Source organism: Nyctereutes procyonoides, unplaced genomic scaffold (genome assembly GCF_905146905.1).
Source record: "Nyctereutes procyonoides isolate TBG_1078 unplaced genomic scaffold, NYPRO_anot_genome, whole genome shotgun sequence".
Lineage (NCBI taxonomy): Eukaryota > Metazoa > Chordata > Mammalia > Carnivora > Canidae > Nyctereutes > Nyctereutes procyonoides.
In genome coordinates, this window is record NW_026575135.1 from 354568 (window position 1) to 372230 (window position 17663).

At 49.0% G+C, this 17663-nt stretch overlaps 1 protein-coding gene across 2 annotated transcripts in view; it reads left to right on the forward strand.

Annotated features, from left to right (window-relative positions):
- C5 (complement C5) overlaps positions 1 to 17663 on the forward strand; it is a 76496-nt gene that overhangs the window by 34813 nt on the left and 24020 nt on the right. For both annotated transcript variants that reach the window (XM_055302065.1, XM_055302066.1), the window contains exons 18-26: positions 1032 to 1125; positions 2729 to 2802; positions 3741 to 3880; positions 7635 to 7862; positions 9310 to 9370; positions 11909 to 11998; positions 13445 to 13657; positions 14124 to 14199; positions 17043 to 17202. In XM_055302065.1, coding sequence (XP_055158040.1) covers positions 1032 to 1125; positions 2729 to 2802; positions 3741 to 3880; positions 7635 to 7862; positions 9310 to 9370; positions 11909 to 11998; positions 13445 to 13657; positions 14124 to 14199; positions 17043 to 17202 — 1136 coding nt within the window. The remainder of the gene's footprint in view (positions 1 to 1031; positions 1126 to 2728; positions 2803 to 3740; positions 3881 to 7634; positions 7863 to 9309; positions 9371 to 11908; positions 11999 to 13444; positions 13658 to 14123; positions 14200 to 17042; positions 17203 to 17663) is intronic.

Here is a 17663-nt window from a genome sequence, read left to right on the forward strand (position 1 = left end):
TCGGTGCAGGGAGCCCAACGCGGGACTCGATCCCGGGACCCTGGGGTCACGGCCTGGGCTGCAGGCAGCGCTAAACTGCTGGGCCCCCGGGGCTGCCCTCCCTCAGGTTTCTGCCCGATTTGGGGAGTCTTGGGTGCTGGGGTGCCGCCGGAGAAGAGCGGCTTTCATGCCTAAAGATTGAAGCGCGAGCAGACGACTTGCAAACGCCCGGGCCCGGGAGGCCAGCAGAGCCCCTTTCCGTCCCTGGGGAGGGGGGGCCTCCCGCGCAGAGCCCCACAGTCAAGCCCCAGGCAAGTCCCAGGCCTCCCACCCTCCACCGGGAGGATCCCGCGGCCCCTCAGACCCTCAGTTTTCGAGCAAGAGCCTCGGCTACACGGTCTCCAGGGTGCCTTGGTCCAGAGTGCAAGGCGCCTGCGACCTCACACCTGTGAAAAATTTTATTTATGCCCATAGTGACCGGCTATAGCAAGAGATTTCTACAGTCAGCACGAGGCTAAGCGTGTTTCCATAAAAGATGACATCTTATTTCCATTTCAACCATAAACTGAGTTTTTAAAATTGTGTGTGTGTGTGTGTGTGTGTGTGTGTGTGTGTGTGTTTAAGGCAGAAGAGTAACTCCCATCAGTGCATCTTGGACAGAAGCAGAAATTCTGTCCATTTTTATTAAGGGAAATATAAATAAATTTCCCTTAGGTAAGCCTCCTTTATTTTATAATATAAACACAACTACCGTAATTATAAAAATGCAAATAACTGTATAGATTGATCAGTATCTTTTATAATCTCAGGTACACTAAGCATTTAGCAATTTAAGAAACAAATCATTGAAGATATTATTATGCTTTATTTGCTTTGTCAGTACCAAGGCTTTTGAAGTCCTATTTTGAAACGACTGAACAAAATGTTTCATGGACCTTTTAGGAAATATTCATGTTATAGATTAATGTCCTTGCTTTAAAATTTGGCTCTTAGTAAAATTTGTGTTGTTTTTTCACGATCACACATACTTTCTCCCCCCCCCCCCCCGCCAGAAATAAAGCACCTGTTACCAGTAACCAAGCCAGAAATAAGGAGCTATTTTCCAGAAAGCTGGTTATGGGAAGTTCATCATGTCTCTGGAAGAAGGTATTATACTTCTTCAACACTCCTCTGAAAAATGTGGGAAAATGCAAATATTATGGTAAAAAATCTGGAAACTACCCATTTCCCAATAGTTTATTTAAAAGTTAAGACAATATTACCATTTAATGAAATTTTGTTTTATTTGCTTCGCTTTTTTTTTTTTTTTAACCCTGTGCTTCCTCTAGTAACTAGTTTCAGGGCAAGATTACCTACTCTTGGTGAGGAAGGGTACGCGTCCCTTTTATTTCGTCCCATTTCACTAAGCCTTCACTGAGCCCAAGTGTGCGCTAACTGCCGTGGCACGCAGCCATTTTCATCCTGAAATAGCTGTACTGTGAAATAAATATTGATTAATAAGAAGAAAGGTTCCTTTCTTGTTATTCAACACATTTTAAAAATAGATTTTATTTATTGATTCATGAGACACACAGAGAGAGGCAGAGACCCAGGCAGAGGGAGAAGCAGGCTCTGTGCGGGGAGCCCGATGCGGGACTCGATCCCAGGACCCGGGGTCACGGCCTGGGCCGAAGGCTCAGCCTCTGAGCCCCCAAGGGCCCCTATTCAACGCATTTTTATGGCTGCGCCTTCTCTGTCCCCGGAACTGAAAACAGTCAACGATGCTGAGTCCCTGAGCATCACCCGTCCTTGTGGACTCCAGCCTTGACCTTAAGGAGCCCTCGAAGCCCGAAGGCCGGAGCCTGCATCTGCCTTGAGCTGCGTGTCCGGCCTCCGCTCTGCCTCTAACCCTTCCTCCCCACGTTGTCCGTCGCGGCAGGTGCTGCCCCTGGGTAGCGCCTCCACGGGGAGCCTTCCCTCCACTGTCCCAACCCGCCCGGGACTGGGTTAAGTGCCCCTCCTGACGAATCCTGCTGCGTGGAACATACAGTATTGTAACGGCCCGATTTCCACATTAAAACCTCACTTCCAGGGCAAAGCCTACACCGCACTACCGCTTTGCGTTCAGGACCCGGCGCAGAGCCCCGCTGGTAGAGGCCCTCAGAGAGAGGCGCTGAGGCATGCAGGCCGCGTCCCAACTTTTTAAATGCTCATCGATACGGTTATTCCAGTGATTGCAATTTATTTACTTACCTGCCTCTTCCACTAGAGGTGAACCCCTTGGGAACAGCGGGGTAGGCTGCAGGCGACGTCTACTCGGCGTTAGTGCTCCGCCGGACACTAAGTCGGCGGACGGTGGCTGCTTGTGGAACGAAATAAATAAATAGATGAGCTTAATCTTAGAAATGTTTAGCTCTGCTGCCTTTGTCACGAGCGCTGTTAAATGCATAGCTTTGCTGCCCTATTTTAGAACATACCACACAGTAAATATTTTTTGTATGTTTTGAATTTGTGGGGTTTCAAAGGCGCATCTTTCTGAATTTGAATTCTCATCATACCAGTGACGTATTTTAAAACATGCAACACCAAGGAGAGCTCATGAATGTATTTTTTTCTTGCTTGATTTTTTTTCCTTAATACGTGATGTGATTTCGTTGGGTTGTGATTTTTTTTCTTTATTCTAAAGTAGTCTGAAGCAAAGATCCTGTTAGTGAACGCTGGCAAGTTGGGCTGATCACTGGATCTGAATATTAACGTTTTAACTTTCCAGAAACCAATTACAATTTGGGCTTCCTGATTCTCTAACTACCTGGGAAATTCAAGGTGTTGGCATTTCCGACAGTGGTAAGCAAGCTTAAGTCATATACCTATTTAAGGGGTGGCTTGATTAGCAAAATGTAGGGGGTTTTTGTTATAATCCATATAGTGTACTCAGGACTCGAGTGGTATATCATTTGTTAAATATCCTTTTTAACATATTACAAAAAGACGTGGATATGCCCGTATCTTTGACCATATTAATTTGTTCTGTTAACCATCTGTCAATCTGTTAACCATCATTTTTATCAATGCTGATGTCAAATCCCCATCTTCCCTCATTTTTCTCACTGGCTGGGAGCTTGAGTAGAGTTAGAAGCAAACGTGTGACTTCTCTCCTGGGCTAATGCCCTTTTGTGGCAATTTAGTACAGATACTTTATTAATAACTTCAGGGTTGGTTTTGATTATTTGTCGGCTATTTCTTATTTAAAGTCTTGGTTTCCGTAATCAAAATGTTATACCGAGTAAAGAGAGTCAATGACGAATATCTAAAAAGAGATTTGTTACCCAAGTTGACGAGCATTCTCATGCCTTAATAGAATTAAATATTTGTCAGATAAATGAAATTTTCTATAAATACCTATAATTATTGAAATACAGATCAATTAGTAGAAAATTCGGGGATCCCTGGGTGGCGCAGCGGTTTGGCGCCTGCCTTTGGCCCAGGGCGCGATCCTGGAGACCCGGGATCGAATCCCACATCGGGCTCCCGGTGCATGGAGTCTGCTTCTCCCTCTCCCTCTGCCTATGTCTCTGCGCCTCTCTCTCTCTCTCTCTATCATAAATAAATAAAAATTAAAAAAAAATTAGTAGAAAATTCAAGGACATGACAGTGCAGAGAAAAACATGAAACAATATTCCTTTTCTTCCTTGAAGCAAAGCAAATCTGAGACACAGTAGTACTGATGAGGCCTTACAGAATTCCCTAATATGCCTCTACTTCTCTCCCACTTTGGACTGAAGGCATATGCGTCGCTGATACTCTCAAGGTACAGGTGTTCAAAGATATCTTCCTGGAAATGAATATACCGTATTCTGTTGTACGAGGGGAGCAGATCGAACTGAAAGGAACTGTTTACAACTATAGAAGGTTTGGTATACGGGTAAGTAGGTGCTTATTATTCAAATTTATGGGAAATAAATAATAATAAGTATTATTCAAATAAATGGGAAAAAGGAAGAATGATTTTATTAGAATTCTATTCATGGAATTATCACATACACAAAAAACACAAACATTCAGCGAAGGGATGAAGGAAGGAGGAAGACTTAAGACAAATGTTCTTATGACTCCAATTTCAAGAAGCATCCGAGGGGCGGCTCAGTCTGTTGGGCATCCGACTCTTGGTTTCGGCTCAGGTCAGGATCTCAGGGTCGTGGGATCGGGCCCCGTGTCGGGCTCTGTGCTCTGCGTGGAGTCTGCTGTATGTTCTCTCTCTCCCTCTCCCCTCCCCCTGCTCTCTCTCTCTCTCTAAAATAAATAAATAGAAATAAAGAAGAAAACAAGTCCGTAAGATAACCGGTGTGCTGTGGAGGTTCTGAGAAGGACGAGATCCTAGGTAGCTCATCTATCGCCCTGGATTCTGAGCTTCTTGATGTCGCGCCTCACTACCCCTTCCTTCTCTCCAGTCCAGCCATTCATGCGCATCTTCGCTCTGTGGACCTTCCGTCCCCTCCGCAGTCCCCCCCGGCAGGCCTGTCGCCCTGTTACTTTGCAGCCGAGGCCCTGCAGCATCATTGAAACCCGCCGGCCATTGGCTTCACCCCTCTGTTGGCCACTAGCCCTCCGCTGTCCGGGTAGGACTTCATAAGCTACCCCTATAAGCACCCTAATTAAAATCATGCTAATTCCCTTAATTCTCTCTCACTCCAGGGTACACTCCCTGAACACTCCAACCGTGGTGGGACGGTTTGCCTTCCTTTTGTCAGCACACGGCTCAAGAGAATTATGCGATAGGGTGACTGATTTCATTTGAAAATAATAGTCTCCAGCCTTTATGTGGGAACTCAGTGTGGTCCAAAAATTTATGTTTTAAATTTTTTTTTTTAATTTATGATAGTCACAGAGAGAGAGAGACAGAGAGAGAGGCAGAGACACAGGCAGAGGGAGAAGCAGGCTCCATGCACCGGGAGCCCGACGTGGGATTCGATCCCGGGTCTCCAGGATCGCGCCCTGGGCCAAAGGCAGGCGCTAAACCGCTGCGCCACCCAGGGATCCCAAAAATTTATGTTTTATAAAAAGCTCCAATTCCACTCTTAGAAATGAATGGTTTCCAAAATTTTTGCTTACATGCTCTCTAAATGTTGAGGGGAAAACTGTGCAGCCCATTGACACGTTTCTAATTAGCACCTAAAATTTTTCAGCATAAGTTCAAGAAAATCTGAAAATCTATAACTTTGGAAATACTTAAATATTAATATTTTTTCCAAAGAAATGGTTATAACAAACTTTAAATGTATACAGCAGAATCTAAATACCATAGCATTCCATTTTAAAATACCCCAAAAATCTGTCATTAACAGATTGGACATGAGCTCGTTTTTCTCTGTGAACACATATTATTCCCATTTCACTCTCCTAATGTCGTACGCTTTATGCCTGAATGTTTCCGGTTGACCACCTCATACTTTGAGGCAACAAAAATATGTAGATATATCAAAGTTGAAATATTTTTTGAATTCTATAAGACTCTAAGTGTCAAGTAATTGCTTGTGGATTTAATTAAAATTATGTAAGGATTTTGATGCATATTGTCCTAAGTAATGCAAGGGAATCCGGCCTGCCTACGATGCTGAATCTTTTACATCTCTTTGTCCTTTTGCTTTATTCATTAGATCAGTGGCCAGCTATTGCCTGTGGGTCCAAACTGACCTACTGCCTCTCCTTTTACGACCTATAATCTAAGAACGGCTTTTACATTTTTTTTAAAGATTGAAAGAAAGAATAAACTTTCATGGCACATGATAATTATATGAAATTCAAATTTCAGTGTCCTTTTTTAAAAAAGATTTTATTTATTTCTTCACGAGAGACACAGAGAGAGAGGTAGAGACACAGGCAGGGGGAGGAGCAGGCTCCCTGCGGGAAACCCGATGCAGGACTTGATCCCAGGACCCCGGGGTCACGACCTGGGCCAAAGGCAGATGCTCCACCACTGAGCCCCCGGGGATCCCAGATTTCAGTATCCTAAATAAAGTTTCCTGCCACACTTACCTGTGTAGGTCTCAGCCATGGCAAAGCTGAGTGCTGTGACACGGTCCCCTGAAGCCGCACTTTCACGCCCTGTGCTGCTGCTCAGAGCACCACCAACTGCGCTGCCACGACTGTAACCCGACAGGGTTCTACGTGCCCTGCATCTCGCTGTACTGCCGTATTTTATTTACTTTTTAAATTATCAGTGCGTTTTCATCTTATCAAAGTAAGAGACAAGAACATCCGTGATATCTCAGGGTTAGGCCCTATCTTTCTTCCAGTGTAGGTCACATTTTCCTCTTTCTATCTAGTCATTTTGGGTTGGGCCTGGCACCTCCCAGTGGTGGATTCGCATGACTCTGGGGTCTATGGAGTCGCTCCGAAGAGCTTGCACTGGGCTTCGTGCCCTGGGCCCGCGCCGGCCTCTCGGAGCCCCCACTTCTCAGCCTGGTGGCTGCTGGGCCCCCTGCCCCCCGGGCCTCGGAGCCACGGGCCGCAGGCTGGGCCGGGGCTGGGCCGAGCTGGGCTGGGGCTGGGCCAGGCTGAGCCAGGGCTGGGCCGGGCCTTGGGGGCCGGGATCGATGCCCCGGTGTGTCCTCGGCCATCCACGAAAGCTGAACGGCTGCTATGGGTTTTCTTGACCTTCTAGATTTGAAAATTGAGCATATTCTGCTTTAAACATCGCTTTCTATTCTCAGCTTGCTAAGAACCTTTAGGATGAATTCATGCGGAACTCTTGCAAAGCACTGTTCTCGAACTGTCCGGCCTTGCCCTCCTGCATCCAGCCCCGGGGAGAGAATCACGGGCCTGGGGCCGCCCCGGGGGCTTCTCTAACACCCGCCCAGCCCCCAGGTTGCTGTTCCCCTAAAAAGATCACAAAGAGGGAGCCAGAAATTTCCATTTTTGAGAAACCCTTCAAATTTGTTGTTGAAGGTCGGCACTCTTTCTTGTTTACCTGCTTGATTTATTCAGCATCTTATGGTTTTAGTCTTTGAGATATAGTTCTTAATTCTGACCGGTTGCTAGATTTTGGGGTGAAGATGAACAAATTTCCATTATTTCGGTCAGAAGTCGGTGGGTACTAGGACTACCCCCGAGACAAAGATGAGGAAATGAGCAGTGAGAGGGCTCCTGTGGCCCGTTATTGTCACACAGTGAGAGGCGGAGCCAAGATTTGAACCTAGATCTTTCTGGAGCTGAAGTGTGGCTGTATAATGGGGTACAAGTGGGAAATCTAAGTGTCTTTAGTGTTTCCTAAAACCATCATTTGCCGAATCCCGAAGGCTGAGCTCAAAGATCCATAGAGGAGCGGGTCGGGCAGGCGCCTGCGCCCGGGGTTCCCACTGTCCGAGGTACAGGCGTCAAGAGACCGTGTCACAAATGGTCTCGGGTCAGGAACCGAGAAGGTTAGTGGCCTCACCCGTGACGCAGGGAAGCCGAGACGTCTCGGAGCCGGGCCGGCCCTGCCCGCCGCCCGCACGCGGCCCCCCAGCGCCCGAGTCTGTGGTGTTGAAGGTGAGGGCGGGCGATGCCCCGCCGGGGAGCCCCAGGGGTCACGGGACGCCGAGGCTACATCCAGGAGAGTTGGCACCCGCACGAACAGGGTCGGGCACAGCTTCCGTTCACGCGGCGCCCGACACGCGTGCTCACTGTCGCTGTTTCAGTTCTGTGTTAAGATGTCAGCTGCGGAGGGAATCTGCACGTCAGGAGGCTCGTCCGGTGACCACCGGGACCCAGACCCCTCCAAATGCCAGTCCCAGAGGTTAGAGGGCTCCTCCAGCCACCTGGTGACCTTCAGCGTGCTGCCCCTGGAAATCGGCCTCCACAACATCAACTTTTCCCTGGAGACTTCGCTGGGAAGAGAAATCTTAGTCAAAACACTACGAGTGGTGGTAAGAAACACGCGCTCTCCTCCGGTTCTGTTTAAGGACACTTGTCTCGTGGTGAAGGGGCCTAGGAGCCCCCTCTGATGAGCACTGAGCAGGCAGGGAGGCTTGAGCACGGTGCTGCCCCCCGGACACCGACATTGCGCCGTATGCTCTTTACAACGGAATTAAGATTTAAGGAACAGAGAAAGAAAAAGAACAATAACAACAACAACAACAAAAAACACTTTTTTCATTCTGAAAAAAAAAAAAGTTGTTGGCAACTTACCGTTTAGTGGATCAGAAAACACAGAGAAAATGTAAATATAACAAAATGCTAGATTTAGGGGAGACTGGGTGGGGGTTGTCTCACATTGTTATTCTCGCGACTTTTCTTGAAGTCCGACGCTATGATTTAAAATTGTAAGTCAGACAGTGATAACTTGCTTATCGCGGAACATACGGAGTAACGGAAAACCACAGGGAAGAACGCGAAAATCACAGATCACTCCCCCAGCCAGCGATCCCCAGCTGCGACAGTTGGTGAATGGCCTTCCACGTTTCTCGCCCCAACACGTTCCGAAGGCGTCTCTTGAAATCTAGGCGCCAGACGTCGCGGCAGGTGCTGGAGATCGACCGTAATAAGACACGGCCCGTGCGTTCACAGCTTAGAACTTACGGTCTAAGAAAATGTTCCATTTGCAAATGAGCAAACGGGCCAAAAAGGGAAGAAAACTATCGTTGCTAAGTAATATTGACCCACGTAGTCTGTCGGGTGTTTTCACGTTATCTCGGCAAGACTCCTCACGTGGCCGGTCGATGACGGGACGGGCCTGCTTGGGTCTTCAGTCTCTGGCTTCTGTTTTCAGCCGTGAAACCACTTCAGTAAACACGTACTGGCTTATGCTGTGCGAGGCGTGTTCTGATGCACCTCGCGTGGTGCTGCCCTGCAGACTCTGGGGACAGGCCTGGGTTTGAATCCTGTCCCCACCACTTCCTAGTGGTGTGACACTGCATAGGCTTCCTGATTCCTCTACGGTCGTTTTCCTCTTCTATCAAATGGGAGTAATAATAGCTTCCCCTCCATAGAGCACTTTTTGAGGTTAAATGAGCTAAAACGTACAAAGCATTTAGATCAGCTACCTGGCTTGTAATACTATTTAAGTATTTGCTCTGGTTATTTTGTAAATAGCCAGAAAATCTTGTTCTTGCGTGTATGGATATAAATATTTGAACATATGTTGCCTTCTAAAAAAAAAAAAAAGAATTAGTCAGCTGGAAAGTAGTCGAGTTGACCCAAGAATTCAGGTCATATAAGTTGAGTTATTTTCTTTCATTGTTTGAAGGGGGCATCTAAAATCCAGTGAACAAAATATAAAAAATAAATAAAATAAAATCCAGTGAATAAATTAAGGCTCTACTGGGGGAATTAAACTTAATCATATTCTTGACTGAATGTTTTCTGCCTTTTTAGCCGGAAGGTATCAAAAAGGAAAGTTACGCTGGTGTTACTCTGGACCCAAGGGGTATTTACGGTAGGCAAAGTGATTCTGTATTTTACATATTGTCTTTCGCGCCGGAAATTAAAGCGTAGAGGCAACCCGAAACGCTGCTTCTCAAAATGTTATCTGTCTGAAATAAGAAAAATCCACTTCTTAGTTCATTGACATTCTTGATAACATATGTTCTATCCCAATCTGGATGGGTTTAGAACAAAGAAAAAGAATTCCATTAGTTTAAAGTGCAAAGCATTGAAACGGTAATGATTGGATCACCTCTCTTCGCTGTTGGTCATTTTGTATCTATCCCAATAATAATTCACAATATTTTCTTATAGAATCATCAATCCAAAGAACACCTAAGAAAAACCCATTTCTGTCCTTCTTTTTTAAAAAAAAATATTTATTTATTTATTTATTTATTTATTATTATTTATTTATGATAGACATAGACAGAGAGAAAGAGGCAGAGACACAGGAGGAGGGAGAAGCAGGCTCCATGCAGGGAACCTGATGCGGGACTCGATCCGGGACTCCAGGATCACACCCTGGGCCAAAGGCAGGTGCTAAACCGCTGAGCCACCCAGAGATCCCCCATTTCTGTCTTTTAACACACATTATTTGGAAACACAATAATGCTGATTAATCACTTAACTAACCCATTCCCCATTGTTCCTGCTTCCCTGTTTTTACCCTTCCATAAAGATAGTCTGAATCTTCTCACAGTTAGAATTTTGCAAATATCCGAGCATTTAATCAAGGCCCATATATATATATATATATATATATATATATATATACACACACACACAGACATTTATGCGTATGTATTTATAAAATTTAGAATATGTTCAATTAACAATTCTTTTCAACAACAAAAAAAGACAGCCCACCATAGTTCTTATTAAATGGTTAAAATCTGCTTCATGTGTCTTTTCTTTCAGTGATATAGCAAAGAAAAAAAGTTTACTTACAGATCAAGACCATCATACTCAGAGAGCCCTTCCTCTGGGGGGTGCAAAGACTTCGGGCCTGTACCTCTCAGTCAGCCGAGTCTCATAAGCCGACTAAGGATGCGCAGCAGAAGGCAAAGCCCCTCTTAGACGCACGCATCCTTAGGCTGTTTTCTTTGATTTTATCTTCACATAGACCCTCTTCCAGCCCATGGGCAGAGCTGGTAGAAGTGCCGAGGTCTGGGGCCTCCCGCAGTTACGTCCGGCCGCCGAGCCACAGTCCGTTGGCTCCTCTTCCTGTGTAGCCCTACGCCCCCTGTACTGACATACTCCTGCAAACCACTTTCCAAAACGGCCCTGTCGTGTAGTCCCAGGTGTGGACAGCAGGCCCGCGAGATGGGAATGGTCTTTTATCTGGGAATAGATCTCTTGAGCAAAAATCTTGGTTAAAAAAAAAAGTAATAGGGCAGCCCCGGGGCTCAGCGGTTTAGCACTGCTATCAGCCCAGGGCCTGATGCTGAAGACCTGAGATCGAGTCCTGCGTCAGGCTCCCTGCATGGAGCCTGCTTCTCCCTTTGCCTGTGTCTCTGCCTCTCTCTCTCTCTGTCTTTCATGATTAAATAAATAAAATCTTTTTTAAAAAAGAGAGATTACATAAGCTTAGGGTCTGATAAAAATCCTCGATTATTTTTAACTTCCTTTTTAAATTTTATTGTTATAATTATAAAAAAGGTTTTTATTTTTAAAAAAATTCCTGGGAGGCTAGTATTTTATAAATAGCCTGCAACTGGTGTTCCCTCAAAAATGCTGTGTAAATCTATGAAACCCCACCTCATACTGGTCAGAATGGCTAAAATAAACAAGTCAGGAAATAACAGATGTTGACGAGGACGTGGAGAAAGGGGAGCCCTCCCGCACTGTTGGTGGGACGCAAACTGGTGCAGCCGCTCTGGAAAACAGTGTGGAGGTTCCTCAAAGAGTTAAAAATAGAGCTGCCCCAGGACCCAGCAATTGCACTGCTGGGGGTTTACCCCAAAGATACAGATGCAGTGAAATGAAGGGGCACCTGCACCCCGATGTTCTCCGCAGCAACATGCCCAAGAGCCACACGTGGGAGGAGCCTCGGTGTCCATGGACAGATGATGGGTGAAGAAGATGTGGTCTGTGTACCCAATGGGATGGTACTCAGCCATCAGAAAAATGAAATCTCGCCATTTACAACGATGGGGATGGAACTAGAGGGTATTATGCTAAGTGAAATAAGTCAGTCTGAGAAAGACAATTGTCATTTGATCTCACTCATGTGGAATTCAAGAAACAAAACAGAGGATGATAGGGAAGGGGGGAAACAGTATAACCAGATGAAATCAGACAGGGAGACAAACCTATTAACCATAGGAAACAGCCTGAGGGGTGCTGGAGGGGACGGGGTAGGAGGGACGGGGTAACTGGGGGAGGACGGGCATGGAGGAGGGCACCTGAAGGGACGAGCACTGGGTGTTCAGAAGCCTGATGAATCACGGCCTCCACCTCTGAAACTAATAATACATGATATGGTAATTACCTGAATTCAAATTAAAAAAGAATTCTGTGTAAATCTAATAATTTTCTTAAATTCCAGGTGTCATTAGTAGACGGAAGGAGTTCCCATACAGGATACCATTAGACTTGGTCCCCAAAACAGAAGTCAAAAGGATTGTGAGTGTAAAAGGTAAATTGACAAGTGTTGTTTTTATTTCTCCTTTCCCTTTATGCCTCAAACAACAATCAAATATCCTGATTATTGTTTCTCCTCTCGTCTGCTCCGCCGCGTATGCACATCCACCGTTAGGGGAACCTTGCTCCTTCCTCACCTTCAAACCAGCAACCACTTTTCTGACTATTTTCTTCCATTGGCTTAATGTAGGGGGACTTTGTTCTCCCAGCTTGGGGGGCTGTCGTTGCCCTCAAGGCTTCTCTCGGGGTCTCCACGACCTCAGGGAGCACCGTTGGGCGCCCCCGGGGATGCAGCGCTCTGCTGGACGGCCGGGCCACGGGGTTCCCCCCACGCTGGGCTCCCCTCCCCGGCCTCCCCCTTGGGTATCCCTATGCCGGGCTCCCCCCTGCCCCAGCCTCCCCCCAGCCCTCCCTACCCCCGCCTCTCCCCCCCCCCGCCCCCAGCCGCTCCCCTCAAACCCCGGAAGGTTTGCAGGGGCGGCGGCGTCCCTGGCTTCCCCCGGGTCCCCGGCCACTGTGATCCCATCTGTGTGACCCGGATCCTGGGGCGGGCCCGGCACCACCGCCAGGCTGTCCGCTCTGCTTGCTGTGAGCAATTGACTGAGGAGGCTTCCCGCGTCCAGAGCTGGCAGGTTGAAGGGCAATGAACTGGCCGCGTGGGCTCCGCAGTCTGCGGCCTGCTGAGCGTGCCCTCTCGCCAGCATATTCCAGTGGCATTTCCAAAAAGATTTTCATTCATTTATTCATTGATTTATTTATTTGAGAGAGAGCAAGCGAGCAAGCACAGGAAGAGGGAGAGGGGGAAGCTGACTCCCCCCCGGTGGCATTGTTAAGCCTGTTTCTTTTATCCATTTATTTTTAAAGATTTTATTCATTTATTTGACAGAGAGAGAGAGAGAGCGAGAGCATAAGCAGGCAGAGTGGCGGGGGGAGGGAAGCAGGCTCCGCGGTGAGCAGGGAGCCGCCGCGGGACTCAACCCCAGGAACCCAGGGTCATGACCTGAGCCCAAGGCAGACGCTTCACTGACTGAGCCACCCAGGTCCCCTTGGTGTTTCTTTTACATTCATATTCCTAACCAGAGCTTTTTGTGTCTCCCCAGCTAAGGAGTAATTCAACTGCCTGGATAAACGGGAAAGAAGGGGGGCACCTGGGTCGCTCGGTCTTGATTTCAGCCCAGGCTGTGATCTCAGGGTCATGAGATCAATCCCTGCATCAGGCTCTGCACTGGGTGTGGAACCTGCTTAAGACTCTCTCTCCTGCTCTCCCTCTGCCCCTTCACCCCTTGTCCCCTTGCCGCCACGAGCTCCCTCACACGTGCTCTCTCTCTCTCAAGAAAAGAAAGAAGAGGGTTAGTTACTCTTCTATTTAAAATACACCATTCCTCAGAGGTTGATGGAAATTGATTGTGTCTACCTTGACTTGTTTGTTTGTTTACTACAGGAATGCTCATGGGTGAGGTCATGTCTGCCGTTCTGAGCCAGGAAGGCATTGACATCCTCACCCACCTCCCCAAGGGGAACGCGGAAGCAGAACTGATGACCGTTGTCCCGGTGTTCTACGTTTTTCACTACCTGGAGGCAGGAAGTAATTGGAATATTTTTTCTCCTAATTCATTAATGAAAAAGCAGAGCCTGAAGAATCAGCTGAAACAAGGTAAAAAAAATTCTATTTTACATATTGTGCATAAAAATCTTGTGATTTTTAAACTAAGGGTGCAGTCAACTAATATGTGAGTTTTTATGAATCATACCAAAGGGGAATTGTAAAGCTTTTCTGCAAAAAAGAAAAATCACGAGATAGACACAACGATATAAATAAATACTATTTTCTGTAGCATTTTGGCCTCCCTTACCAAAATGCCTGGAAGAGAGACAAGACCCCTGCTTTCCAACCTCAGCAGAGCGCTTCCTTCCCTCTTGAGTGAGCTCAGAATGTTCCACTTGATAATTCCCAATTCAAGCGATTCATGATTCCCACACTTTGGGGAAGTTGAGGGTTGGCACCAGAGCACACGCTCGCCGCCCGCACCCAAGGGAAGGCCCCTTGCCGGGAGCCCGTCAAGCACTGGCCGTGTGGACGGCGGGCAGGGCAGCACGTGTCTTTCTCCGGTGCCTCCTAGGGATGGTGAGCATCACGTCCTTCCGGAACGCCGACTACTCCTACAGCATGTGGAAGGGCGGAGACGCTAGCACCTGGTAAGCAGAAGGCCTTCGTGCCCATTCTCATCCGACAGGTGCCCACCAGCCGCGGAGGACGATGAAGGCTGTGCCCGACTAGTCCTTACCCCGCGCGGCTCACCGTCCTGGCCCAGGCCTCTCCCATTTCCTACCTGGGTCACTGTCCTTCCAGCCTCAGCTCTCCCCACTTCGTCTACACTGAGCCCAGCAGCTGGCGTCGCCCCGCTCACAGCATAAGTCAGGGCCCCCGCTCAGAGCCCTCTGGGAGCTCCCCATCTTACCCAGAGTAAAAGCCAAACTCCCTGCCATGAACCACGAGGCCCTGTGGGGTCCACTCCTTCTCACTTCCCAGCTGCACCCCGACTGCTCCCTTTCATTCCGCTCAAGCCCTCTGGCCCTTCAGGTTCCTTGAACATCCCGGGCGCTTCCGTCTCAGGGCCTTTGCACCGACTGTTCCTCTGTCTGAAATGCTCCTCGAGTATCAGGGGCTGGTTCCCTTCGTCCCTCGGGTCTTTACCAAAAGTCAGTGCGGCCTCTACAGATCATTCTGTCTAAAATTGCATCCCTAAAAAAAATAATAAATAAATAAAATAAATAAAATAAAATAAATAAAATAAAATAAAATAAATTGCATCCCGTTCCCATCCCCACATTTCATATCCTGCTCCCCAGCTTTCCATTTCTTCTTAAAATTGATCGTTAACATTCTTACTTATCTCAGTAGGATGTAAGCTCCCCGGGGGCGGCTGCACGTGTGCCCAGTGCCGGGCGCATACCTGGCACACGGCAGGTGCTCACTAAGTGCTCAGCGAAGCAGAACAACTTCCTCGTTTCTGATGACGGGAGGGCAAGCGCCCCGTTAACGGAGGGTGCACGTGGCAGCGTGTCTTCTGCAGACTCTGTAGCTCAGCCCTGTAACTCGTGAGAGGCCCCAGGATTCCACCCTTGACCGCCTTCCCCCTGCAGTCCCACCTTCCCCCCGGATCCATAATTCCTGGCTCCCTGTGGATGCTCCTGGGCCTAACTTCTTTCCTAAGCTCCAGATCCACATTTCTAGGGACCTGGGCGCCAAAGGCCCTTCAGCCGTGACCCATGCCAGCCCAGTCTTCTGTCTGGGTTTCCTTGATCCGTGGGCAGCAAATACTCTTCACATTCGGACCTTCCCTTTGCCTGTGGCTCTGCATCCGGTCGGTCACCACGTCCCACGGGCTCTACCTGAAAGCGGGTCTAACCCTGTGTGGGCAGCACACGTGAAGACGTGCGGGCCCCGGAGCACGCCGGCCAAGGACAGCAGCAGGGACGCGGGGCGCAGGGCTTGGGGACCAGCAGAGGACCAAACGCCCCCTCGCCCGAGGACGCGCAATAGCTTCTCAGTTAATAACCGAGGCCTCTGGGAGTTCTGGGCCAGACTGAGTGGATGTTCAGCCAGAAGCACAGAAATATTCGGGTATCGTCCCACTCACTCCCCGAGTTCCCTGGGAGAAGCTTGCACAGAGGAAAATGGCCAGTACCCGAATACTTTCAAAGTATTTTTTTTTTTGAGAACTACAAGGAAGGTAACAACAAAAAAAGGGGGGGGTACAAAAAATCATTTTAATGGTTTGGGTTTTTTTAAGATTTTATTTATTTATTTATGAGAGGCCTAGAGAGAGAGGCCGAGACCCAGGCAGAGGGAGCAGCAGGCTCCGTGTGGGGAGCCCGACTCAGGACTTGATCCCGGGACCCGGGGGTCACGGCCTGGGCCGAAGGCAGTGCGCAGCCACTGAGCCACCGGGTGCCCCAATATCATGCATTTTATTTTATTTTATTTTTTAAATACTTTATTTATTCATGAGAGACACACACAGAGAGAGAGGGAGAAGCAGGCTCCCTGCAGGGAGCCCAACGTGGGACTCGATCCCGGGTCTCCAGGATCACGCCCTGGGCCGAAGGCAGGCGCTTAACCGCTGAGCCCCCCAGGGATCCCCGTAGAAAGAAAAATGAAAATGAAAATTTTTAAGTGAGAGGGAGCGTCAAGGGCTGACTCAGAGCATCTGAGGAGCGGGCGGCTGTGGGCGGCTCAGGCTGAAGGGCCGCGGGGCCTTGGCAGGAGAAGGGGCGTCATGGGGCCGTGAGCCAGATGCTCGGGGAGCTCGTGACAGATGTTCGTGGAGGCCGAAATTGCTGCGAAAAGCAGAAGAACGAAATCAAGAAACCTCGGCGCCCGGGACGGCGGCGGCCCCTTGCGAGGGCGGGTGGGTGGCGGCGCGAGGGGCGAGCTGGGCGCTCCCGTGGGCGCGCGGGCGGACTCGCAGGCCTCAGGCGAGGCTCCAGGTCTCCCAGCCTGTCCACGCCGCACCATCTGGAACCTTAGGGTTTTTCTCTCCCGTGGCTCGTGTCCGTCCGTCAGGGCCCGACTCCAGACTCTGCCCCACCGCTATTGTCTTCAGCGTCAGAGTAATTTTGTTGTTGATCCTCAGGCACCGGGTTCGCGCGCTGGTCACGGCGAGGCCGCGGCCGCAGAGGATGCGTCGTTCACATTTGCCGACGGAGGGTTTTTGCGGCTCTTCCTAGAACCTTCTCTTTCCTTGTGAAGTGCTACAACCTACTTTAGAATTGTTTGATTTAAAATAGTATTTTTCTTTTAAAGAATAAATGTTGTGTTAAGTAAAGACACACTATGGGGGCGCCTGGGGGCTCCGTGGTCGAGCGTCCGCCTTCATCCCCGGGGTCCTGGGATCGAGTCCCGCACGGAGCCTGCCTCGCCCTCTGTGATGAATAAATAAATACAATCTTAAAACACACACAGACACATAAAAAACACTATAAATTGAAAGCCAAAGGGGTCGACCACCTAAAAATTATTTGATTTTGCCTTAAAGGTTAACAGCGTTTGCTCTGAGAGTGCTCGGACAGGTGCAGAAGTACATAGGCCAGAACCAGAACTCAATCTGCAATACTCTGCTGTGGCTGACGGAGAACTGCCAACTGGAGAACGGATCTTTCAAAGAAAACTCCCAGTACCAACCAGTAAAGTTACAGGTAAGGAAACCAAACGCACAGCTGAGCATCAGTTTTACTGGCAAGTCGGAATTCCGTTCCTATTCCGGCAGTTTGAGGGGCAGAGAAGGTTCGCGCCCCTGTTGGGAGCGCCCCGCGGGCCGCTCAGCTCGACAGGGCGGAGGAGGGACGGCTGTGGCCGTGCCGGGGTGCGCGGGGGCCGGTGCTGGAGGACCCAGAGCAGGGCCCTGTCCCCTCCGTCCACGCGCCCCCGGTGTAGACTCCCAACCGCAAGTCCTGAGCCTCACGGGCGGAGGCTGCGGGGTGTTGCCCTCAAAGGTGGGGCCCCGTTCACGTCCTGTTAGTGGGAGAGGCCGGGGTCGGGCCCCAAGCTGCGGGGCCAAGCGCTGTGCGGGATGAGGCCCACGGTCCCTCCCCACGACTCCGCTCCGGTGCCTCCTCTCCGTCTCCTCCCACCGTGATCCTTCAAAAGCCAACAGTGT